Source organism: Crocuta crocuta, unplaced genomic scaffold, assembly GCF_008692635.1.
Source record: "Crocuta crocuta isolate KB4526 unplaced genomic scaffold, BGI_CrCroc_1.0 scaffold153, whole genome shotgun sequence".
NCBI classification, from domain to species: domain Eukaryota; kingdom Metazoa; phylum Chordata; class Mammalia; order Carnivora; family Hyaenidae; genus Crocuta; species Crocuta crocuta.
In genome coordinates, this window is record NW_027529525.1 from 4,107,377 (window position 1) to 4,133,279 (window position 25,903).

The 25,903-nt window shown below is 43.7% G+C and overlaps 1 protein-coding gene across 1 annotated transcript in view; it reads right to left on the bottom strand.

Annotated features, from left to right (window-relative positions):
- The window catches only part of PKP4 (plakophilin 4), a 239,164-nt gene that overhangs the window by 1,974 nt on the left and 211,287 nt on the right, over nucleotides 1–25,903 (bottom strand). The window contains exons 12-21 of the mRNA XM_077761029.1: nucleotides 22,047–22,230; nucleotides 18,813–18,930; nucleotides 17,178–17,369; nucleotides 16,810–16,983; nucleotides 13,362–13,512; nucleotides 9,371–9,566; nucleotides 5,431–5,515; nucleotides 5,190–5,307; nucleotides 2,530–2,658; nucleotides 763–836 (exon numbers count right to left, since the gene is read on the bottom strand). Coding sequence (XP_077617155.1) covers nucleotides 763–836; nucleotides 2,530–2,658; nucleotides 5,190–5,307; nucleotides 5,431–5,515; nucleotides 9,371–9,566; nucleotides 13,362–13,512; nucleotides 16,810–16,983; nucleotides 17,178–17,369; nucleotides 18,813–18,930; nucleotides 22,047–22,230 — 1,421 coding nt within the window. The remainder of the gene's footprint in view (nucleotides 1–762; nucleotides 837–2,529; nucleotides 2,659–5,189; nucleotides 5,308–5,430; nucleotides 5,516–9,370; nucleotides 9,567–13,361; nucleotides 13,513–16,809; nucleotides 16,984–17,177; nucleotides 17,370–18,812; nucleotides 18,931–22,046; nucleotides 22,231–25,903) is intronic.

The window sequence follows — 25,903 nt, forward strand, 5'->3', positions numbered from 1 at the left end:
ATTATGAATAACTTGGGAAGTTCTTTTTCTGTCCATCTAGAGAAAAGATGAAATGGAGGGAGGTTTTAGAGCATCCATATCTGAAGTTGAAGACACAGGCTTGTTTGGAAAACCCCAGTTGCTCATGTATTATTGTAAAGTAGGAGAGATCAGATGACCCATGTGGGCATGGCATCAGGAAGGCCTGAAATAAATTTTAGGTCCCCGTGAAAGCAGAGATTGTATATTACAATCACTAGTACCCATGCTGATGGAGAGTGGGGTCCACCCCAGTAGGGCTGAGTCCACTTTGACTTCTGAGACTAATGGACACCTGGCCACAGACTCAAGTGTTTTCAAACCACAGATGTGTGGATACGGAGGGAGTCATGAAGATGGGGAATGAGGCGTACAGAAAAGAGAACAATGACATGAGAGAATGAAGGATGCTTACCAACCTTTCCCCACACAGAGGATGGAAGAGATTTTAGAGGTTAAGAGAAAAAAGGAGTGGGAAAAGGAGATTATTGGGCAAAGAGTAAGAGTTAAAGACTTCTCAGCTGGTTCCCATCAGCACAGATTTGGATATTCAAGCACATGGGCTACTGTGGAAGTGATTTGCTTAAACCACAGATGAGCTTCTGAGGAGTATCAGAGACCCCCAGGGAAAGCTCCTTGGCCCCTGCTGTGTTGGCCCAGCCCTGCTAAGTCACCGGCGCAGACCCCTTACTGTGTTGATCCCTGCTAATCGACCTTCTGTAAAAAATGACATTGCAAATTCACCTGTAGCCGTCTATTTTGTTCTCTTGCTGGTGAGGAATAGGAACTGATGTAAATTGGTGAAGGTTTGCTGGAGCCTGTAAAAAAATATTTTATGAAATTAAAACTAGTGCTCATGACTCTGGTCCATTAGGCTGTGTGGGCTCCCTGACAGGGCCTGCCTTTCCCAGGGCCAGTGTAGATAGGGACAGTCAGAAGTCTGAGTTCCCTGGGTCTAGCCTGGCTGCTGCTCACCCCAGGGCTGTTAGGGGCTAATGGATATGACCAAGATAAGCCATGTGTGTGTTTTACCAAAAAGCAATGCCAGAATACCAGAAGGTTTCCTTCTCAACCTCTGGTCACTGTGGGGAGCTGTTCATACCTGTGAAGATTTCCCTGGCTGGCTCGGAACAGCAGCCTTGCTCCCTGAGCCGAGGGACTTCACTTTTCCAGGGCTTTGAGCTAGAGCCCTGGGTCAGATGGGGGAAGGGAAACATATGAGAACAAGCTCCATGCCTTCAGCACATGATTTAAAGTCCCAGGTCCTGGAAATAGCAGGCATAGGCATGTTCTAATCTGTTTGGCCACATAGAGGCACAGTCTTGTGTCTGCCATATTTAACTACATTTTCAAACAAAAAGGATCTGATAATCAGATGATGGTCTTCAAGAGTCCACAGCAGACTCCTAATGACGTCATTGGCTACCCTTCTAGTACTGTTAGGGCTCAGAGATTTTTTTTTTTTAATGAGGAAAATGAAACATACTTGAGGCAAATTAGTTTATTGAAGCAAGCAAAGAAGATACAGAAGGGCATGCATGCTAAGGAGGTGATCTTTAAAATAAAGCAGGCTGCTGCGAATCTGAAGGAACAACGCACTTCAGTTTGTGCATTTCCTTTGCAAAGAGCTTGGTGTTTGAAATGTAGCATCTGCAATTTTCTGAGCTATTAATTGCCATAGTAACAATAGTCGATTAGTAAACAGTCCTGTGAAATCACAATTTCAAAGACAACAGCACAACTGAGACGGCTCCCCCAGCAGTTAAGTTGCCACCAGCTTTTATTTATTTCTTTTTAATAAATAGGTCTTTTGAGAAAAGAGTACTCTTTTGTGGTAGCTCAGTCACACTGCCTTATTTGAAACCTCTAGAGTAGTTATAATTTGCAAGAGAGTCGAGAATGGGGACGGTATGGAATGCTGGAAACTCTTCGGGCTGGCATCCTTTAAGTAAATTATATGCCCAGCTTTCAGAATGACATAAAAATATTAATACAATGCAACATTATTTTTGTTATTCTTAAAATATAATCACCCTGGGAAGCATCACCTTATGTTATTCATTCAAACTCTTTTTCCATGAGACTGTAAATGAAATTGATCACCATTCTCAGGTTTGAATTTAAAAGATGAACCAGTCTAGGTGTGGCCTTGCAAAGCGACACAGACTCAAGAGTTCTGATACATGTGACACACAGGGACACACTGCACGGATGGGGGTGGGGGGAGCAGAGCAAAGGGAATGCACTGGGGGAGAGCCAGAAACCATCTCCCATTTGGATACAGTGCTTTTTTTTATCTGTGGTCACTCGGCCACTACTGTAGCTTGTTTCCCTTAAAACAAGTTGAAAAGGCAACAGCCCTAGAAGTAGGAAACGGTGAGACTAGAACATGGTTTGCTGCTGGGGGACCGTCTCAATACAGGCATGGGCTATTTCCCAGGCTGCTGGCAGGGTGCCTGGAAACACGTGGCTTTTCGAGATACTCTATCACACACCCAGCTGGCATCTTACCAGGGTACAGGCCTTTATGTGTGGCATCCCCTTGGCTATTGTAATACTGCATAGGTGGCTGGGTCCTATCGTATTCAGAGCGAGGGTCTCTGATTCCTAACAGTGCTGGTGAGGAGGAGGTGCTGCCGACTGAAGGGAGAGGCAGGAGAAGGGAGAGAGAAAGGAGAAGAAAGAGAAAGCATACTGTCAGTGTCTCTGCAAAATCCTCTCTGGAAAAACACAAGTCAGCAATTAGAAACGCCACGCAGCTGATGCTAAAAATCAGCTTTTGGAGGTGCTGTGAGTTGAAGAGCAGTCAGTGGTGAAGACCAGGGAGGCGACCTGCAGGCCCGCTGCTGGGAGGATCGGTGCATGTGGTGAGATCAGAGCGTCAGAGAGCTGAAGCGCTGCCCAGGTAGGGGCTCAGCGCAGAAACCACGCAGCCTTTCCAGAGATGGGCCTCGGCATTCAAGTGAGACTAACTTCTTAGCCATGCAAGAGGTCCATTTGCTATTTTATGACCTCAGTTTGGATGCTTGTAAAACACCCGTCAATTATCCTTTATGCACAGTTCTTTAGTAAATAGATGTTTTATGGCATATTTTGATTTTTAATTATTTCAAACATATCTGCATCTCTAAATGTGTTTGGATAAGAGTACCCAGCCCATCACATTTATAATTCTTTTTATGGTGATCATATGTCAGGGAAATTTTGTAAACTCAGTAAGCCTGGCTCCTTGAGAAGTTCACAGTGCTAAGAAGTCCAGTCTCAACAAAACCCTGGAAGATTTTTTTATCCCAGCTTGAGCCAGACATTTAATAACAACATATCTATCCGTAGGTCTCCTGTTGGCATTTCTGCATGGAGGGAAAGCATCACATATCTTTTTTTCTCATTAAAAAGTCATCTTGCTTGCACTAAAGTTAATCATAAATAAAAGTGGCCACTTATTCACTTGATCCACTTGAAAGCAGCTGCCTGCAAACCTTGCCACCAGTGGTTCTGCATGCCTTGTTGCTTTTAGAGGTGGGACACTGAAATATTTTCCCTGAAAGGTAACTTGGCTGCCGTAGGGCTGCTGTGTGGTAAGCAGAGGTGAGCATGCATGGGCTGTGTCTCTGTGCTACTCACCTTGTTTACTTTCTAGAAAGTAGCAGGACAAAGATCATGCACCCCCACCCCCGCCTCCCACAATTACATTAGCGAGAAGGCATCAGAAGTACCAGTAAGTCGAGACCACATCAGTGCTGAGAGATGGAGGATTAGCCCTTAGAATCACTGGAGAAACAAGTGTGAATTCTATCATTCCTCTCAAATGGAATCCAAAAAGGCACACCTAGGAATGTGGATGGGCTCATCAACACTGTCCAGTGTGGACATATGAGGTCCTCAAATAAGTTCATTGTTTAGTAATTATGTCCTCATCTGTCTGAAATTATTCTTTTGCCTGTTAAGCAGCCAAGTCTCTTGTTTCCCCTGACACCCCTATTTCTGAGTCCCTAAAGGGTTGTGAGCATTTTTATAAAAAAGACAGCCACAGGCTACAGCTGGGAGCTCAGCAAGGATGTCAAAACCCAAGCATTACGTCTCTTTGAAGAAAACAACTCATAATTTAAAAACTAAGATAAAAATATACACCGATGCAGTAGGCACAGATAATCTCAAAAAATTCTTAGTACAAGTGGAGACATCCAATTATGTGGCAAGAACCACCAGTCCTATATTTGTCTTTTTGGCCACATTTGTCCATGTGAGAAATAAGACTGCCAGCAGTAGTGCAGTGGAATACAACAGATAATATTTATGAGTCAGAATGGGAGATTTAAAGCCAAATAAAAAAAGATATTTATTACTTTTCCTATTTCATTTAACTAAGAATTAAATTTATAGGACTAACTGGGCTTGGGAGTAATATTCTGTCCATATATACATGTAAATAAAACTGTCTGAGTCTCAGAATGTTCTTTCTACCAAATCAGACACTAATAAGCAGGTAGTGTGGTTGCCAAGATTCTCAACTTACAAATCAAAGGGAATTCCTGCAAACCCACCTGTGGGGCTTGTTCCCATCAGTCGTGGGTGTGGGGGCAGGGGTGTGTATGGCAGGCAGGGGTAGGGTCTGGAATACAGCCAGGGGATGGAGGTTTAACTGGGAAGAAGGAAGGCATAGGAGACCGTGGCTTCCCCAGAATGCAGATGTAAAGGTCATGTCCAGAGGACCCTAAGAGTTCTCACGAAGAAAACTAAAAAATCGCTTTCGAGGAGATTCCAAACTTATGGCCAGAGGGCAGACAGGGCAGCTGTTTCCAGGCATAACCCAGTGGTTCTCAACGTGCGCCCCTCTACTGCGTCTGCTTTGCCTGGCCAGCCTGTCAAACAGATTCCCAGGCCCCTTCTCAAACCTAGTAAAGCAGAATTGGGGGACTAGATGGGATGGAGGGCCCTGGGATACTTTTGTGTGTAAACTTGCATCAACTTTGAAAATGGAAGGAGGAAAGTGGATCTGTTGTTTACAATGGCATGTAGTTCCCAAAGAAGGGTCTTAGCTTGAAGAGCAAATCCACCTCCTAAGTGTTTGGAGGTGACAGGCTTAATCATCTACGTTCAGTCTTCCCTGGCTGGAAAATAACGTCTGTCACACAAATGTTCTCACGAAGGAGTGGAGTTTGCCTACTGACCTGACTGAATGATGGGTGACATTTGTTGGTTGGTGGTAGACAAGGAAGGATGTGATTTGAATCGGTCTCGCTCTAACGTCGACACAGGTGTAATAAAATGGTTCTGATTCCACCCATCCTGTGGAGTTAAAAGAGAAAAAGAAACCTCTCAAAATGAATAATGACATTTCATTACAATAAATGATTATGAATGTGTGCTCTGATGAATGCTAATTATGCCAGAGCTATTCTTGTAAGTTACCTTTTTATAAATGCTCCGGAGGTCCCGATATTGCCATAATGTATTCAAGACCTGGGCTGCTGCTTTCACCACTTTCAGAGATGATCTAGGGAGAAAGTGATGATGTTAATGAATGTGGGAGGCACAACCCCAGGCTCCATTTGCAGAGATTTAAGCTACAAACCAGTGATCAAGAGGCTATCTCTCCAAGGACCAGAGGGCACAGGGGCTGCTGTTGGAAAAAAACAACCGAGGAATCAGGTGTACTTGGGAGTTGGGCAGGTTCAGGGCTGGCCCAGGTGGCAGGGAACAAAGTGAGACTCTCAGGCACTCAAGTCTGTGGTGAGATGCTGTGACCCTCTACGCTGGAGGCCTCTTCCAGGTGTCAGCCCCTTGCCTCCCCCCAGATTTCCCATGGGACCGACTTCCCTGGGGCTGTGGGGTTAAGGCAACCACAAAAGCACATCCTGAGTATTGAGGACCCTCCCAATTTAAATGTTTCCCCCCTTACTAGTCTTCATATAAACACCTGCATTGCCTTCTTATTTATGCCTCTGGGTAAACAAATGTACATGTGTACTCTAATGTTCACTTTGGAAAACATGGTCAGTTGTAAATTCTCCTCTCTGAAGACATTTGCTGAATACTGGCGCTCTGTTCAAGCGCTGCTCACCATGAGTCACTGCTGTTCCCCGCTCCTCTAAATCAGTGGCCTCAGCACAGGCCTGGAGATCACATTAGGGGTGGATCAGCACTGGGGAGTCAGCCGTAAGGATAATGGAATACCTCTTCACAGTTCATCTCAACACTGAAAATTCGACTTCACATGTGTACCACAGTATCTAAAATCTGATCTCCTCTTATCTTCCTAATTAAATTCTTAGGAGGGGGAGAAGTAGTGAGGTTGGCAGGCTGGAAGCATTTTCTCTGCTCCAAACAACAGAATATAGGCTGAGATGATTCTGAGGGTCCCGAGGAGGATGAGGGATAGGTATGTTCATTGGCGGTGCTCTCTCTCTTCCTGGAGGTGGGGCATTTCTGCATGTATATCCACTCCCACCTCAGACTCCCTCTTCTCAGTGTTTTTCATGAGTCAAGGGCAGAACCAAGTCAAATCAACCCACTCAAAGCTGTTCTAAATTTTCTATTTTCATAATGGGCCACAGAGCAAAGAGATACTTCAAAAAACAAACAAAAGAAACAAGGAGATGAAATTTCTGATACCTAGGATGGCCTCGCAGGGTCTTCAACCTCACAGCCATGCCATTCTCATCCAGGTCCTGACACTGCTGCTGGTGCTTATCTCCCTGCCTGTAAGTGCCAGGGAGCCGGGAGGGGGCAGGAAAGGCAAACAGGAGTGTGCCAGGCTTGATACCTCGATACAAACTGCTAGGCTCCAAGACGAATTTTATCAGCAGAAGCCGAACTCTTGAGAAAGGCAAGGAAGCTTCTGTGCTCACCTTTACAGCACAACTTGCAAGAGTGATGTATTCTTAAAATTCTACTTCTGATCCTCTAATTTCTCATTTTCTCTTAAACGTGTGACATCAGTAGTGTTAACTGTACAAGTCTCAACTGTCACCATCCTGTCTGGTTAAGCAAGAGCACTGACACGTGCTCACCTTTGAAGCACTTCCTTTCTTGGTTTCCAAGACACCACACGTTTCTTCTGAATGCTCTGGCTACTCTTTCTTGAGCTCTTTTGCTGGCCCCTCATTTCCTTGACTTCTGAGATATATCAGCCCTTAAGCCTCTCTTTTGTCCATTTACAGTTCTTTATCCATTTCAGCTCATTTCACTTCTCTAAATATGCCATTTATACACAGATGACTCCCAAATTTTATTTCTAGCTTGGACCTCTATCCTGAACTCAACTCCGGAATATTCTACTGCCGACCAGACACTTTTCACATGGACATCTAATAGATGTCTTAAATGTAACATGTCCAAAACAAACACCTGGTCTTCCCTGAAAAGCCTGTTCCCATAGGCTTCCCCATGCTGGTAAGTGCAATTTCATCATGTGGTGTTTTTTGCCAAAGACCTTGAGGTCATCCGTGACATTTCCTCCTCTCCTGCTGTTCATCTGATCCTTCGGCAAATTCCATTCACTCCTTCAACCATGTCAGAATTGACCACTTCACCACCACAATTACTGCCACCGTTAATCTCTACTTGGTGGAGGGGAGGGCTTGTCAAGTCATGATGACCCCTTTAAGGGAAGGCAGATTGTGTCCCTCCTCTGCTGAATGATCTCCAGTGGCTTTCAGTTTTCCTCAGAGTAAGTCAAAGTCTTTACACTGACCCACGGAGTCCTATATATCTTGTTACATCTCCTCCCTGCACCACTCCTGACTTGCTCTGTTCCCACTGGCTTCCTGCTGCCCACCACATGCACGAGGAGCTCTTCTATCTCAGGCCCTTTTACTTTCTCCTTATCACCTTTTCTGATTTTATTATTTGTCCCATCTGCATCTGACAGGCTACCTGCTGTTTCTTACTCACTGGTGTCTCATCTACCTTGCTGGGGCATGTAAGTTACCCAGGGGTAGGGGTTGCTGGGAGATGTGCTCACTGCTCTAGCACATAGCAGGTGAGCAGCAAACTTGGTGAATGACTCGTAAGGGACAATAAATGTGTGTTCAGAGGACAACCTGAGTTGATCCAGAACTTTCTGAGTACCTTGTTTTGAAAAAAAGATTACACTGGATGGGATTTTTCGTTGTTTTTTTTTTTTTATATAGAAAGGTTTTGGCGTTGGTTCAGCATTTCTCTAGTTTCTTCTTATGCCTTTCACAAATGAAGGCCCTTTAATGAAATTTTAAGAGCACAAAAAGTGATTATGGTTCCCTTAGCTTTATCTGTAACATTTCATTTCCTTTGAAATAAAAAGGTGTGCATGTGCATTTATTACTAATGAGATAAAAAAAGATACGTAAGAAAAAAGTACTGAAAGGAAATATGGTTAATGTTGACAGCTGTGACTTCTAGGGGATGAGACTATGCTTTGTGGCATTACTCTTATATTTTAGAAATTCCTTCGAAAGTATAAACTGAAAGATTAGACAAGAAGTAAAGTGAGTTCTAGCACTGTCACTTAGTCAGGTAATAAATATTTACTGAGTACCCATCATGGGTCAGGTTTTGTTCTCCACATAGATGGTAGAAGAAAAGACAAAGTCCCTGCTCCTGGGGGAGTCAGATGCAGGGAAAGCCCTATGTAGCATATCAGGGGTTAATCAGTGCTGTGAAGAACAGAGCAGGGGATGGGGTGGCAAGTGGGGACAGAGGTGCCATTTTATGGGTCACGTGGCTGCTGTCCTCTGTGTTTCGAATGCTCCACGCAGTCCTACTTCCCACTTCCTTGAATGATTCTTTGATTTGATACTAAGGCAAATTGTCAACTGCTATAGCTCTGTGACAAAAATATCTTCTATTTTTGCCACCAATTCTCTAATCCCTACTTCTCCTGCTTCATCAATTAGGTGTCACCCAGAAGCAAAGGGAAATGTATAATCCAAGCCCAGGGCACATCCTGAGGCCACACAGCAGTGATTTTTAATACTTTTTTAGGCACCTGGCAGAGGAATCAGTCCCAGAACTGAGGATTCAATGTTTTTGCAGAACAGGCCCCAAAGCATGGAGCAGAGTCAAAGGTGAAAGGGAAACGGTGCCCCCAGATTTCCCTCATCATAGCATTTCTGATTCTTACTGGGGTCAGCACAACCAAACATGGCTTTGGAGACAAAAGTGGATGTAGGGGTATTACAACAAAGTAAACACCAGAAAAAAGGGGCCATGTGACTGCACATGCCTCTCCCAACAAAACAGGTTTTAATTGGTGGAGACTGTTTAGCTTATTGGTGTGTATGATATGCAGAAATAAATTGTTTCCAAAAGGAAATATCCTCCACAAAAGCCCTTAGCACAGGACAATCCCATCTCCTTGCGCCAGACTTGCCTGTCTCCTCTGCCCTTGGTTATGTTCACCAGCTTCTCTATCCCCCCCGAGTCGGCCAGGGCTTTGGCGTTCTCCATGTTTTTGCTGGTGACCTCATGCAGAGCACAGCAGATGGCCGCCATGGTCTCATCAGACAGCACGCTGGGGCCGGTGCCACCGGGAAGCCGGTTGACCAGGTCTCGCATGGCATATTTACCTGCCGAATGGAAAGGATTTCATTCTGCTTTCAGAAAGTATAGGTTTTTGTCATTGTTGCTGTTGAAAGATCCTGACAGTGTGTTGTCTCTTAAAAATAGAACCTCAGAAGACAGTAGTAGGAAAAAAAAAACACATGGCAGAATAGAAAGTGACAAACATTATAAACTAAGGGGTGAAGTTAATCTTTACTGCAATGCCACTTGAAGAAATAATTGGTTTATAAAACATAACAATTTTATACAGCCACTAAAAGAAAATGTATACAGTTTGGGATATTCATCAAGTTGCTTTAGTTCAACTATCTTCCTTAACAGTGAGAAATAAATGATAAAAATAAGCTTTATTTTCACTTGAATTCCTATTCATCAAAAAGACCTTAACTTCCTCTTAATGCTTTTAAAAACTGATCTCTGGATAAGTTTTAAAGTTGGACTAGGTAAGGCTGCCAAACAATACTTTTCATTAAATCTTTCAGGTGGGTACAATTACACATTTTTATCAAGTTAAAGGTAAATATCAGCTGGTCTGACTTCAATAGTGATAACAGGTTACTTTCTTTTTTAAAAAATACATTTATTTATTTTTGAGAGAGAGGCAGAGAGAGAGGAAGACACAGAATCCAAAGCAGGCTCTAGGCTCTGAAATGCTAGAGCCCAATGCGGGGCTCGAATGGACAGACCACGAGATCATGACCTGAGCTGAAGTCAGATGCTTAACTGATTGAGCCACCCAGGCGCCCCCAGGTTAGTTTCTTTTAAAGGACGCACATAACATTTGGCATTAAAATGATGCCTGATTATATCATAGGGGCAATGCAATATAATAGAGGTTTGTTTCTTTTGAGAGAGTGCGAATGCGCACGTGAGAGCAGGGGATGGGACAGAGAAAGAGGAGAGACAGAATTACAAGTAGGCTCTGAGCTATTAGTGTGGAGCCCAATTTGAGGCTTGATCTGAAGATCCATGAGATAATGACCTGAGCTGAAAATTGGGAGTTGGATGCTTAATCAACTGACTGAGCCACCCAGGTACCCCAGTATAACAGAGTTCTTGATGGGACAATGCTGGGAAAATCCCCAGCTACTGAAGCATTTCTTTACAGATGCTCCATTTCCCTTACTTCTTTCTCAAGAGATTATCTCTAGCTTTTTCAATTTCAATTACCAACTGACAAACTAGAATAACTGCATGACAAACAAAAGAAATGAACTAAAGCTCAAGTAAATATTTTCTTAGTTTTTTTTTCTATGCTAATAATTGAGTGGATACAAAATGGGTTTTTTATTAAAGGCCTATTTATATACAATGGTAAGCAGAAGATAGGCCCTGACTACATGCTGCATAATTTACAGCATTTCAAAGGGAAGGCTCTGGCTTACTCACAGTGAACACTGTTGTGAATAGGGGGAAAACAGTATTGACATTGTAAGCCAGAAGACAAATGTGGTTTTTAGAACAGATGGAAGTTAGCACTGGTGATTTTGAATACTCACGAAAAACCAAAATGTCCATGACATGTAATTCGTCATTTTGCTGAGGCACAACTTTAAATTGCCCCCGGAGACTGGGATAAGGCAGCTCACTCTGGCTGTGAGAGTGAGCCTGTGGTCCCCTCGGAGCCTGCAGCTCTAGACAGCTGGGTTGGTCCGAGTCAGTGGAGTATGCAGTTAACTTTCATGAGAGTGACAAAACTTGGTTTCCTTGTGAAAAACGGCTAGTGCTGGTGATGGACATGAGCAGAGAGTGAAGGAAGAAGGGGATGGTTCTTAGTAACAGAAGTACTGAATAAATTAGAGTTGAATATTGAATCTGGGAGGGGCTCAGACCTCAGGAAAGGAGGGATCTTTATAGAGAAAGAAACAAGAAAGTGATCCATAAAACCATTCAAGAATGCTCCAGCTGGGTAAAAAAAAATGCTCATAGGTATGCCCTTGAAAGTATAAAAGGGAGTCGAGACATTCACAGGAAACACAGGGATGCTCCGAGAGAAGGCCAGGGCTTGGCAAACACGGCCCCCCTTCCCAGAGGTCTTGGCCTTCAGTGCCCCTGCACCTCTGCGCTCCTGTGTCCCCTCCCGGCTGTGGAGTGACAGGCCTCAATCCTATGTTGCCAACCCTTTATTTTTTAGCATTAGGAACTCCCAAACTGTATGAGCTTCTTACAAGAAATCAAAACAGTATGGATGTAAAAATAATTTTTTAAAAATCTCTTTAAGAACCTAAAGGATTTCTCTCAAGAAGTGTGGGAACCAACAGTTATAATGCATACTGGCATCAGGCACCAGCTGGACTGGACGAACAGGGTGTGGAGAAAGCTCCTTTTCACTCCTTGGGGGACAATTTGGCTCAAAGGAGTGGTGTGTTAAGAGCAGGTTAACCTAGGTGGTAATTTAAAATAGCAATTCTGCCAGGCACTGCATAGGGGCTTTCCTGTAAGTTGCCACACTGAATCCTCAAGGCAATCTTTAAGTATTACTGCCCTTGGTCTTTGTATCCCTCCTTCCTCCATCTGTGTGTCCCCCACCCCCCCATCTCACAGCAGACATTAAAAAATACATTTTTTTTTTACATTTATTTATTTTTGAGAGACAGCTCACAAACAGGGGAGGGCAGAGAGGGAATGAGACACAGAATCCAAAGCAGGCTCCAGGCTCCAAGCTGTCAGTACAGAGCCTGATGTGGGGCTTAAAGCCATGAAGGAGGGCACTTGTGGGGATGAGCACTGGGTATTATATGGAAACCAACTTGACAATAAACTATTTTAAAAAAAAACATGATAAAAAAAGTCACAAACTGTGAGATCATGACCTGAGCCAAAGTCAGAGGCCCAACTGACTGAGCCACCCAGGTGGCCCAGGGCAGGCATATTTTAATGAGTTCAGTACCTATTACCTATTCACTAATTCACAGGAGAGCCTGTCAAATCTCTCTCTCTCTCCTGGCTTGTTGTCAGCTGTGGGGCTGGTGTGGAGCTTGGCGGTTTATAAAGAGCTGCTTCATTCTCTCATTTGATTTGCACAGCAAACCCACAGCGAGGACAGAGTGGTTGGCTCCCTTTCAGACATGGGGCTTAGGAAGTTTTCAAATTTAGATGAAAGGACGGAGGCAGGGTGGGCTTACCACAGGACATCCAGGTTACACAACCAGGGAGCTGCAGATCCAGGGGTTAAATGAGGTCAACTGGAGAGTCTGATCTTTCCTTTACCCCACAGTCTGCTTGAGTGTGGCAGTGCCCTTGGAGTCAAGCAAGCTAAGTTGGTGAGTGTGTCAAACTTGAAAAGGTGCTCAGTGTCAGGTTCATGCAAGTGCCAACCCTACATTTGGACCCTACAGCCCTGAGGATGGATGCCTCCAGCCATTTTGTACCCAATCTACCCATGTGTGTAAATGGCCTTCGACAGTGGTTACACAGATCTGAGAGGGAAAAGCTACAAACCATTTATGTCATTTCTTTTTTTTTTTTTTTTTTTTTACTTAGAGCATGGTAGTTGGTAAATTAGCAGATACCAGTCTCAAAAATCAGAAATGGAGAATTAATTTATTTTGTGACTCAGGAAATGAACCTTTCTTGAAAATATACCTTCCCTCATCAATCTTTTTAATTAATAAGCTTACCTCTTGCTGAAAAAGAATGGTCACAAAAGACAGACACCACAAAGGGCACCCAAATATGCCAAGAAGCCCTATAGTAGAATTCAGCTGATCAGTTTAAATGTCATCTTTTTATATAAATCAAAAGGAGAGTCTTATAACCGTTACTCTCTTTTTATAGCTTACCTTGTCACCAGCACATACCTATGAGCTCCTTGTTGCGAACATCTAGTGCCATATTCCTCAGGGCAGTTGCCACAGAAGAAACAACTCTGTCATTGTCCATTCTTAGAAGTTCTACAAGGATGGGGAGCCCCTTTTCTTTGCGGACAGCTGCCCGGATGTACGCCGCAAACTAGTGAGTAAAACAAGCCAATAAGCAATATAAAACAGAGTTCAACTTGGATGTTACTATCACCTAAAAAAGATGCTTCCGAAAGATAAACTAATAGATTAAATGTTTTCTTTCCAATTGGAGAATAAATCTGTGGTGTCAGTAAAGAAAAAACCATAGTTGGGGATAAAGATAGGCTAGGATGACTGATTTAAAAAGAAATTCTAAAGCCTAAAAATCTTAAGCCACCATCTGTTAGATATTTTTGTGCAGAAAAGAGAAGGCAGTGATTGCTTTCTACCTCAGATACATAAACATGATTAAGGAAGGATCTTGGGTCTTCTTTGCAATTGGCTCCATGCCAGGTCCAGAGGCTATAAATAGGATGGCAGAGACAGTAACTGATCAGTGCACATTACAGGAGAACCTGTCTCCGTGGAGTCATTCTTTTCCTACACTCTCTGAACAATATTTAGAGTTCACTAACCTTTCAAAGAGATTGACTGAAAAAAAAAAAAGCCCTTGCCTCAGAAGAAAAGGAATTCTCCAGAAACACTGAGTATCAAAATTCACACACACTGGTGAAAAAGTAAGTATATTTGTGTGCAGAATGCTTTCTTATTCAAGATTAGTTAGCTTCTTTTTTTTAATTCATAGTCAAGAAATTCTTTTGTGACTATGAGGCAAGTCTGTTCAGCGAGTCAGCATGTTACCATTTGAATTGGAAATGAATGCTAGCTAAGTCATCAGGGAAATAACAGGAAAAAAAAAGGTAGCATTTGAAAATTGGGTCTTTAATCTTGTTTTGAGCTTTTATTGACATTTTTTTACTAATGCAAATTGTTTTTCAAAATTTAGGATAATTGAAAAACATCGCTCATAAAACATCTAATACTCTCCTGCTGTGGTCAAGATATGAGGGCAGAGAGCTGCCAGTGCTTTGTGTTATTTTGAACATTGAAATATATGATTGACCACTCAGTTTCTTGAATGGCAACAGAATAGATTACTTTAATAATACAAGTAAGAGGAAAAGATGCATTTCAAAGACCCTATTAACATTCTTCATATGAAATGAATACTCCTATTTTTCTAAATCAAATGAAATCTATGGGAGGGGGGAAGGGAAATGGAATACATGACTTCCTATAAAGCACTCAGGCCAGGCTGCTCAACTTCTCTCAGAAACCTGCAAGGACAGAGCCAACGCCTGGCTCACCTGGAGCCCACCTGGCTCAGCCCAGCCTTCCCTGCTTGGGCACGAGTCACCACCACTCCCAATTCAGACTCTGGCTTGATAGCATCTTTGTTTAGATTATTTAAAAAAAATTTTTTAAGTTTTTTTTAAATGTTTTATTTATTTCTGAGAGAGAGAGAGGCAGCGTGAGCAGGGGAGGGTCAGAGAAAGAGGGAGATATAGAATCTGAAATAGGCTCCAGGCTCTGAGCTAGCTGTCAGCACAGAGCCCGACGCGGGACTCGAATCCACGAACCCTGAGATCATGACCTGAGCCGAAGTTGGATGCTTAACCGAATGAGCCACCCAGACGCCCCTTTAAGTTTTATTTTTATTTTTTGAGAGAGAGAAAGACAGAGCACAAGCAGGGGAGGGCACAGACAGGTAGAAACAGAATCCAAAGTAGGCTCCAAGCTCTGAGCTGTCAGCATAGAGCCCGACGCGGCACTCGAACCATAAACCGTGAGCAGAAGTCGGATGCTTAATCGACTGAGCCACCCAGGTGCCCCAGTATTTATATTTTAAATGAGCTTGCCATCTAACTTACATTCACTAAATAATCCCGGAAGTGAAGTGCAACACAACTCAAATCATGTCTATGTCAATTATAATCTTTTTTATTGCCATCAAATGTATCTCTTGGGTCACAGGAAGCTGGATGTGAACACTGGGTCACCAGCATAAATATTTATCAATACTTATGTGCTGCACACAGTCGTATGTCCTTCATATTTATTATCTCTCTTAATGCTCACAGCCACCTCATGAGGTAGGTATTTATCTCCATTTTACAGATGAAGAAACTGAGGAGAGAAGATCCAAGCCCCCTAGCTAGTAAGTGGAAAGACCAGGATTCAAAACCAAGGGGTTTGGCTCCAGAGCCAGCACTTAGATGCTGAGCTATTAAGAACAACAACAAAATAACCATGCTGGCTTAGCACTGGCTGTAAATATCTGTGTACAGTCATTATAGCAGCTGACTGCATGCAACAAACCACACGTAGCCTGAACAATGCTTTTCACTCTCACGGATGATACAGTGGCCAAAAGATTCTCATTTCAGGAAGTGGTGGTGGAAGAAGTAGCCAAAAACAAGCATTAGAATAACTTTACTAAAATATACTTGTCAGGAAATTTTTAGGTTAAAAATATTTCAGACAAGGACTGTCTGGGAAATTGCTTTGTTTAAGAAGTTTTGAGAACCTGCTTACAGTGGTAATAGTAGGAAGCCACTTTCAATTTGCATAAAGAAGTCACACACCTTCAAAGTGGTAACGCATGTTATCCATATGTCTGTAAGTGTCTAAGAGAGAACAGTGGCCCCTCTCCCCTGCAAACTCCCCCCACCCCCACCCCACCCCACCTCAGCTGTAATTCAGGCCCCTGGCATGTCTAGCATTGAATCCCAGCCTCTATTTCCCTCTTCTTTGAATTCATCTTCTGCACCATGGCAGAAGGGACCCAATAGTATCCACATCTGTGTCACCTGTCTGCTTAAACCCCTTTAGTGGTCCTTGTGGTCTGCAGGTCACATCCCAGGTCCTGAAGCTTGGCCATCAGGCCTGTCTGTGATGCCTGAGTCCAACCCGGGCTGCACTGGCCCTGCCCTTGATGCCCCAGCAACCATCCTGCAGTCTCCACCACACTGTTCTTTCCCCTCTCGTCCCTTTCTCTGGATCAGTCCCTCTATGCACCCAACCTCACACTCTGCTGGCTTCATTCTGCTCATTAAGATTCCATCTGGGTAGCACCATCCCTCCAGGAAACCTTCACTACCTCCTGGGTTGCCTCTTTGCCTTTCTCTCACCTGCCAGGCTGGGTTAGATGCCCTCTTTCAAGACGCCACAGTGCACATATCCTGTGGAGGCTACGCTGTACTGACTCGATCTGTTCATTTTTCCTGCTAGTCTTCAGCTTGTATAGGGAGGGCTGAGTCATCCTTGGAGCCCCAGAACGAACTATCTCCTCCCTTTTTGTGCTCCCACCCTTTCTCAAACTCCAAACAACTGTGTCCCTTTCACCTTCATTGTTGATCTGGCTGCACAGATGGGAAAAAGTGTGGATAACAGGAAGACACCATACCTTCCAGTTGCCAGCAGAGAGGTTCTGGAGAGATCCGGCAGAGCCTTCCAAGGTAGCTGGGTTGGAGCTTTCTGCCAGAAGAGTCAGGTATGGTTTTACCACTGATGGATGCCACAGCATCTCAACCCCTTTCGGGGACTTAGACAGTCCTGGGATAGGACCAACGCCATCCCACTGAAAGACAAAGAGCGCACGTGAAATGGAAGCAAAATGAACACAAATTCTAACACCTGAAAACATTCCTCTCTGCTGGATTCAACTGTGGTTAGGTAGAAAAACTATGAGAATTTTTTTTTCTTGCCAAATGTGTGATTTCTTACTCCTAGGAAAATGAAACCTTAGAGTTTCATGTCAAATAAAATGCTAACTTGATCCTCTTGTGGCGTTCTCTTTTTCTTTTTCTTTTTCTTCCCCCAGCAGCTTGGCTCCGAGTCCTTGCTGGGAGACTCTTTTCCTAGCAAGTCATCCAGCTCACTCAGCCCCAGCAGCCGGGCCTGTGGGACCTCCAGTTCCAGCCGATAGGACAGGTTCCTCAGGGTGCACACGCAGTTCTCCACAGTCTGAAAACCAACACGGCGCATAATTAAAACCATTGCAGCACATGACTGCAAAATGCTTCTGTAGCACTGTGAACAAATGTAGACTCTGAGAGAGCTGCTTTTTTACTTAAGGGAACCCGAAACAATCTAAGGGAAGAATTATGGTTCTAGAATTTCTGTGGGATACCCAAATGACAAAGTGCAGGGCTATTGGCCCGGATCGCAGTGCTGCATCTGATGAGAACATGCAAGGCTCTGGAGGAGGAAACGCCCAGCGTGCCTGCTTCAGTGGCAGGGTGTGCCCAAGGTGCCACAACATTGCTCCTTTTCACCACTAGAAATCCTCACCATGGCAAGAGGTGTGAGCCACCCCCTCTCTGGAGAAGCCCCTCCCCCCAAGTCCCATCTTCAGCCCTTCCAATCCATCTCCCCACTCTCCCCTCCCTCTGCAGAAAGTTCCATCAGCTCTTCCTCTGTTGGCATTTTGCCTTCTGTACATGGTCTTTTGCTTCTTAAAGTCTGTATCACACCTCTGGTTGGGAGGCCAGCTGTCACTTCATTCAGAGGACCTAACACCAAGCTCAGCTCTTTCCCAGGATGCTCTTCTTCCAACTTGCTTACTCCTCTCCATTTCATCTGCACGTCTTTTGGTTCAATGAGGTTCAAATAAAAACCTGACCATCACTTTGAATTCTTCTCCCACCGTCTCCCTGAGCCTACTGCTTGTCATTGTTTTCTCTCTCAGACCCATGTCTATGACACAAGGCCTGCTTATGGCCTCTCCTTGTCTAGCCCATCCCGAACAGCACCCACTTGGAACTCTTGACACTTTTATAGTCCCTCCTTTCTGTTTCTTGCCACCTTCCTCGGCCCCTGCTCCTGGGGCAAGGATGGGGAAAACAGGAGGGGAGCAGAAGGGGCTCCTTCTAGGAACAGACTAACCAGCAGGGCAACAGAGGGCAGGCTGAAAGGGCAAGACTGGGGATGTAGAGAAGGGTATCCACGTGGGTGTGGGCTGTGGCCTAAACTGGGGCAAGAAGGGCAGAGAGATTGGTGGATTATAGGACCTCAACCCGGAAGGTTTACATTTATTCAGTAATACTCAAAGACAGATAGGTCTGATTCTAGCCACAGGGGACACAGGACTGGGGGCAATGGCAGTGGGGGCAGTCATTGTGACATCAGCCCAAGAGAATCACAAAAAAAGTCAGGATCCTGCCACCCTACACTAAGTCCTTGGCCACATTCAGTCACTCTGTTTTCATGGTTCTAAGGCTATTTTCTCAAGTTGTCATGTCCCTGTTAATCTGTAATTTTTAAATTAATCCCCTTAATCTAGAGTGTAGCCTAATGAAGAGGAAAAGCTCAAGAATCCCAGAAAGAATCCATGGCATGCAAGGAGCAGCGTCAGGCAGTCATTGTCATCTGCCATCGTGCCCCTCGCACTGCCAGGCCAGCACTGACCTTGCTGTCGTAATCGGATGTGTTCACACACGTGTGGATCACATACAGGAGTGAGTCCACCAGCCCCTCACAGGAGCGCATTTGCTTCCTTGCTTCCTCCCCTGCAGAGCTGAGGTTCCTGGATGGGCAGAGACACGGGGGAGCTGCTGAGATGAACAGCTGACTCCTCAGCCATGGAGCCGTATCTTTACATCGGAGAGAACTGGCGACAGGCAGCAACCATGCAGATCCCGTGTGAGGAGGCATTTTAACATCGCGAGAATTCATAGTAACTAGCTCCTCATTATCAACGCAAATAGAATGGAGCAGGGGCATCTGAACTCTGTATCCCTTCAGTGACATCCTACTTTCTAACCTCCTAAAAAGTTGTTTTGGGGGCTATCCTCCTCAGTTTCCTCTTATGTAAAACGGGAGAATATTGATCACCTCACAGGGTCGTGTGAGGAAGAGATGCTCCATATAAAGCTATTAGAAAAGTGCTTGGGATGTTGGTTAGCTATGGTTATTTCTAGATATGCTTTACTTCCCTTGTTGGGCCACCAGGTATGGTAGACTCCCATACCTATTATAATGTTTTGAATATAGCAGGTGGTCATAAATGCTTCCTGAATGAACAGAAGAAATGTCACTTCTTGTATAAATATTCAAGTTAAATATGGACATTTACTTATGCTACACTTTTTCTCATCTTTTCAAATATAAAAAACCCTGAGAATTGCTTTAGGTGTCATCCATAGCAAAACTTTTTTTAAGGCTTTATTTTTAAATAATCTCTACACCCAACGTGGGTCTTGAACTCACAACCCCAAGATCAAGAGTCACATGCTCTACTGACTGAGCCAGCCAGGCACCCCATATTGAAAGTTTTAATACCAGTTTGCCTTCATGAATTGATACCAAATATTAAGGATCTATCTTGTTTTTATGTCTCATTAGTAAAGGTTCTAGGATAACTCTGAGATTTTGTAAAAACTTAGGCTAGATAAGGGGGATTTGGAATGATTTTTCATCTTTGTTTTTCTGAGGCCAGAGAGACAATGTCATCTGTGGTCCCTCCTCTGTTCTTATCTTGTGTCACTTCTCAGCAGCACTCAACAGCTGCCATCTTCTATTCCTTTATGAGCCCCTGGGACCCTTCACTTCTTGGGTTTTCCTCCCTTCTTGCAGCCTTTCCTTCTCAGTCTTTTCAGCTGGGGGGACCCTCTGGAGTGCCCAGGATTACTATGGTTTCTTCTTGTCTTTATCTTTCCATTCTCATGGGTGGTCTCCCTTTGCCCCTTGGCTTTAATACAACCTGTGGACCCATTCATGACTCCCAAATGTCTATCTTTAGGCTGATCCCTCTTTAAAACTCTGGGCTCCATTATCCAACTGCTTTCTTCATATTACCACATAGATAGCTAAAGAGAAAACTCAAAACGGACATGGCCAAAGCTCTCAACTGTTCACCCCTCTACCCTTTCTTCTCCCTGTGTTTCTAATTTATCCAGCCAAAGATTGAGGTATATCCTTATCTCCTCCCTTTCCCTACCCCCTCTATTCAATCCATTAACAAATTCTGTCAACTCTCCCTCCATAAAAATACACCCTATCTCCTACCTCTCTCCAGTGCCTGGTGTAGGCCACTGTCATCATATGCCTGGATCACTGCAATAACCTTGGGCTCCAGTCTTTACTGTTGCCCTTGTTTAGTCTTCATATGGAAACCAGGATCCAATCCCATCACTCCATGATTAAAGCCCTCTGTTGGTTTCCCAAAGCACTTGGAATAAAGTGCAAACTCCTTCCTCTGACTTCAAAAATCCGGCATAATCTGGTACTCCTCTGTGTCTTGCCCATTAAGCTCCAGTCATAGCCCATTCTTGCCCCAGAGCCTTCATGCTACTCCTTCCCTTCACTTAGAACACGTGTCCTGACCCCCACCCCACTCTCAGATGAGCAGCTCCTGGTGGTATTTCAAGCTAGGCTTTAATTTCACTTTCTGTGAGGGGCCACTTGACCACTAAATCCTACATTACCATAGCATTCATTGTTATTTTCTTGTTTGATTTCCTCAATAGAATATGGTTCTATTGAGTAGGGGCCTGTCTGTCTTATTCATCACTGATTTCACAGAGAGGGCATACACCAAAGGTTTATAGTCCTGAACCACTGAGGGAGCCTGACCAGTGTGTCCTGCCTCTGGGAAGCCCAGCAGGCTGGCTGAGGAGTGATCATAGTCTCCCCAGATCCAGGAGAAGGGAAGGTGAGGTGCTCCTTCCACAAATCATCAAATCATCAGTAGGGAACAGAAACTGCCGTCTGATGCACTCATCTGATTTAGGGAGGTAGCCTGTTTCCCAGGATCCTGACTCTTGTCACCCACCCACAGCAAGGGGGCTGATAGTCACTTGTCACAGTAGTGGAAGGCTTCAGAGCAGCAGTGCAGGCTCTCTCTCCATCTTTCAAGCTCTGTTACAGAGATGCTTGGATGTATGGCTTAAATGTCAGACAGCGCTGACTGTGTGTCAGATAGTTCCCTAAGCACTTTATAGGGAGCTGATTCTTCACAAGTAGAAGATTGGGTTAATTTCCCTATTGTAAAGACGAGGAAGCTGAGGCTCAGAGTGGGGCAGGAAGCCACTCCGCCCAAGGCTTCTGCTTCAATTTCCCAGAGCACTGTAAGCCTGGGACACTGGGCAGAGACTGAGCTGATGAGTGTTAAAGGCAAATAATGAGCACCACTGTCCATACTTTAAGGACGCTTTATAAATTTCACATGCTAAAGATGAGTTAGAATAGTACTGGGCTCATTTTCATTTATTTATAAAGCTCAAATCCAATGATTGTTTAAACCACACACCTTTTTGCATCTTTTAAAAGCAGAAAGGTTTTAACCATCACATTTTGAATTTAAACAAAAACCAGGCTGTAAACACATTAGCAGTCAGGATGTGATAACCAGAAAAATGCTGCTAAAGTGGAAAACACTGGAATTTTGGCAGTAATTTCAGACTGAAAGGGCCCTTTTTACTAATCCACAGAAGGGTCATTTATCAGATAATGTCTTTCAGGCCACTAGTCTGTGCTCATGATGTTTAACTCACAGGATAAGAGTCCAATGATCTACATTTTGAAACAAACTTGGAAATGTAGGTAAATGTTAATAAAATGAAGTAAATCCTCCTAAAATCAACTGAACCATGACACATGCTATTTAATCAAAGAACTGGAAAGAAGAAATAAAGAACTCACCTCAGGCAACCTGTCGTATTACGCAGAACGAGTGACGTCTGAAATTTAATTTTATGATCATCATCAAAAGAAGAGTTATTCCATCCAGAATGTGGAACGATCACAGTGTTTGTTAAGGTCGAGAGAGCATCTCGAATGATTGTCATCTTTACAGCATCACATGAAGATAAATTCCAAAGAACTCCTAAAAAATGAGATTTTAAAAATCAAATTATCAGTCAGAGGTCCTGCAGGTTTGGGAATAAAATAAGCATATCAGATGTGAACGCATTCTGTTCCAAGTCTAATCTATGACCTTAATTTGCAACCAGGCAGGGGATGGACCTCATAAATGTTGAGTGAACATATGTGAGCTCCTGGCAGCATATTACAAAGCTGTAACAGTTCATCTCTTAACTTTTAGAGCCGATGTATCTATCAGACAAGATGGCTGTGGCTTCTGCAGAGTAAATTAGAGCTACTCTGTGAGGGGGAGGGGCACAAACATACAAACATAACACATCTGTGATTGTTGTAAAGCTGTCATTCATTGTATCATCCCTTACATTCAATGTGCTGTGTGACAAAACCATTTTTAGAATTTAGTACTTGGAAAAAATTTCTTTCTCAAAAGACTGACATGTTTCTGTACATCATGCTTCCTTTACCTACTGGGAAGCTCAAGCTTAAATATGCTCAGAGTACAATTTATAGAGGTTGATTACATCTGCTTCACCTCCTCATTTAGATAAGGTTTAAACATTTTTATTTCTATGTTAAGAGTTTTATTACCATGTACAAATTACTGCCATTCCCTTTTGGATGGATATAGACGAGACTAACAATAGATTAGGTCACTCAGACTGTAATTCCTATCAGGACTGCCAGGACAACAGACCTTAAATGTAGCTTGTTAAAGTATTATTTAAATTGTAAGCCTATTAGTGCGTCTTCATTTCTGTGTCAGCTATGAGGTGGGTTAAATTGTTACAGCACACATATTTTCTAATAATTATTCTTCAAGAAATCAAAGAAAATTCATTATACCGACTCTATTACCCTCTCACATCAGTGTGTTTTCCTAAGTCAGAGAAAAGGAGGTAGAGGAGAGGGGGACAGCTGGCACCAAGGTCCTGAGGTCCCTCAGAGCCCCGTACCCCTGATGCATCATTAACAAGATGCTCAAAAGACCATACAGTGCTTTTAGAATTATCGACACAAAAAAATGCTTGAGGCCCCGTGAAGGGGAAGGAGTTGGCAAAATCTGCCCACTTCCATGGGAGCGTGTCAGGCTTGTGAACATGACTGATGGAGAGTGCTGAGAGCAGCTCTGCCTCCAGTGCATGGTAACCGCAGACTGTCTGCTCAGCCTTCTCAGGGCCGGGAGAAACCGCAGGGACCTTCATAAAAGAGGGAGGTGTGGGAGGGCTGACAGCAGCTTTTCCTTTTGGAGGAAGGAGAAGTATAGATAAAGGGCTAGGAATGAAGATAGTAAACTGATCTTCTGACTCTAAGCCGAGAGAGGACCACCCCTTCCCTACAGGTCTGCCCTGAGCTGCCCACACTGTCGAGGGAGTGGTTGGTAGTAGAGGCTGATGCTTGGGCTCTGCTGGGAAAGCCTTCTACTCTGCCCTGTACCTGGTTCCCTTCCTCTTTCACTTGGCTTTGACTTCCGGACTGGGCTGGCTGGGTTTCCCTTGTCCTCCAAGGACTTTTGCCCTTTCTCTGCTCTTATTCCTTGGGGTGGAATAGCTCACCATTAGCAAAGGACTTGAGGCTCAGCAGCAGTTCATCTAGTTAGGCCCCAAATGGGAGGGGGATTCAGACAGTTTGGAATCAGGAAAGTAAAGACATTGCTTTGTCTCTGAAAACTTGTTGTGTCCACCATTAGAGACCTTTGCTTATATAATAGATGGCACACAATAGGTAGATTCTAGTAAAGAGTGTAGCATACACTGTGGGTGCTTATGAAATGAACTTAAATTCCTCAGGCAGAGTTATTTCTCCATGGATTCTGATAAAAGTGGCCATGTTTGTATATAAAATGGTTTAAATCCAGGGAGGTTTTAATTTAAGGGAGTTTGTGTTACCTGTGTGCTGGAGGTTTCACTGGACTCTCTCAGGGGCAGCCATGGAGGCGTGGAGGGAGAACTGGCAGCAGACCCCCACCCCGATTCACCCAGAGTGGCTCCACACTTATCTGTTCTCAATACTGGGCTGCACTGTTGTTTCTGTTTCAAAAATGGGTTTCGGGGCACCTGGGTGGCTCAGTCGGTTAAGCTTCCAACTTCGGCTCAGGTCATGATCTCACAGTTCGTGGGTTTGAGCCCCGTGTTGGGCTCTGTGCTGAGGAATAGCTCAGAGCCTGGAGCCTGTTTCAGATTCTGTGTCCCCCTCTCTCTCTGACCCTCCCCTGCTCACGTTGTCTCTATCTCTATCTCAAAAATAAATAAAACATTAAAAAAAAAAAAAAAGAAAAATGGGTTTAATGTCTAAAAGACATTTGAAAAGCACCATTTTAGGGGAAAGGTATCAGAAGACTGATGACCATGGGTGGGACATGGGAGCTAACAATTAAAAATGAGTCCTTGGAGGTCTGTCCTGCCCCAAAGACAGGGAGAGGGACAGAAGATGGAAGAAAGAGAGGGCTGAAGCATAAAAGGGGGGAGGGGGTGATAAAGTCTGCCACGAACGGGGCTTTAACACTTCCTGCTAATGAGGACAGCCATACTTAGCCCAAGATACTGCTGGGACCTGCCGGGGTGTGAGCCAGCCACAGGGTGGCATACAGCCCAGGTGCTGTTGGTGGGAAGGGTCATTTCCTAACCTCCCCTGTAAATTTTATAATACATTTTCAAATTCCTCACTCCACAGAATTCAATCATGGGGGAGAGTAGCATTTTCTAATATGCTACATTGTATTTCATGGAATAAAAGTATTCTAGCAAAGTTAACTGTAAGTCAAGGCTTATGGAAAGGAAAGCTCATTATGTTATAGGCTATAGGTATAAAATTACATATATAGCTACAGAAAATGAAACAGTGTGAGTCACAGTCTCACATGTGAAAACATGACTAAGAAGACGGGTAGTTCTTTAGCAGGATGGATCTAGGATCTGATGCCTAGAAGTTCTCTGATCGCTGGCAGCAAATCTTGTTGTTCATGGTTCCTGCCTCCACTTCTGGCTCCTGCTAAGACCTATTGCTGTTAAGAGGCTATTTCCTAGATTTGTGGATTTCCCTGATTTTCTGTACAGGTAGAATTTTGTCCTGCTCTTGCTTTCTTTTATCAGGGTTTAGAATGATCAATGGAGTTATATGTCACTCTACAGTTTACTATTAGCCTTCATCTACATGGGATTGAACAGCACAGATGTTCATAGGTCAATATAAACAATAGTAACATGACCATTTACTGTGATTTTATCCTGTGCCAGGCATTGTGTGCTTTACATATAGTAACTTAAAGAGTCAAGCTGCACAAAATGAATTAAATTCCCATTTAATTATTTTGTAGGACTGAAATTCTACATGTTGATTTTTTTAAAATGATGAGTATTTGTATTTCTAAATTTAGTTTTAATTTCATTAGACATGTACAATGAGGAACAAATACTCTACCATCATCCATTCTTTTACATGTCTTGTTACACTATGCAAGACACATAATGAGTGCTCAAAAATATTGGTTAATGGATCCAATTTAATAGCATGTATTTATTTTTGGATTTCCCTTTTATTTCCTGTCTGTCAGACTTAGTTCAAAATTACCTCCCCCGCATGTCTTCTCTTAAGCTGAGCATTCAGGAATGTCTTTAAGGTTTATAACTATGGGGAGAGGGTCAAAACAATGTTTTGGATCTGTAAGGGAATTTGCT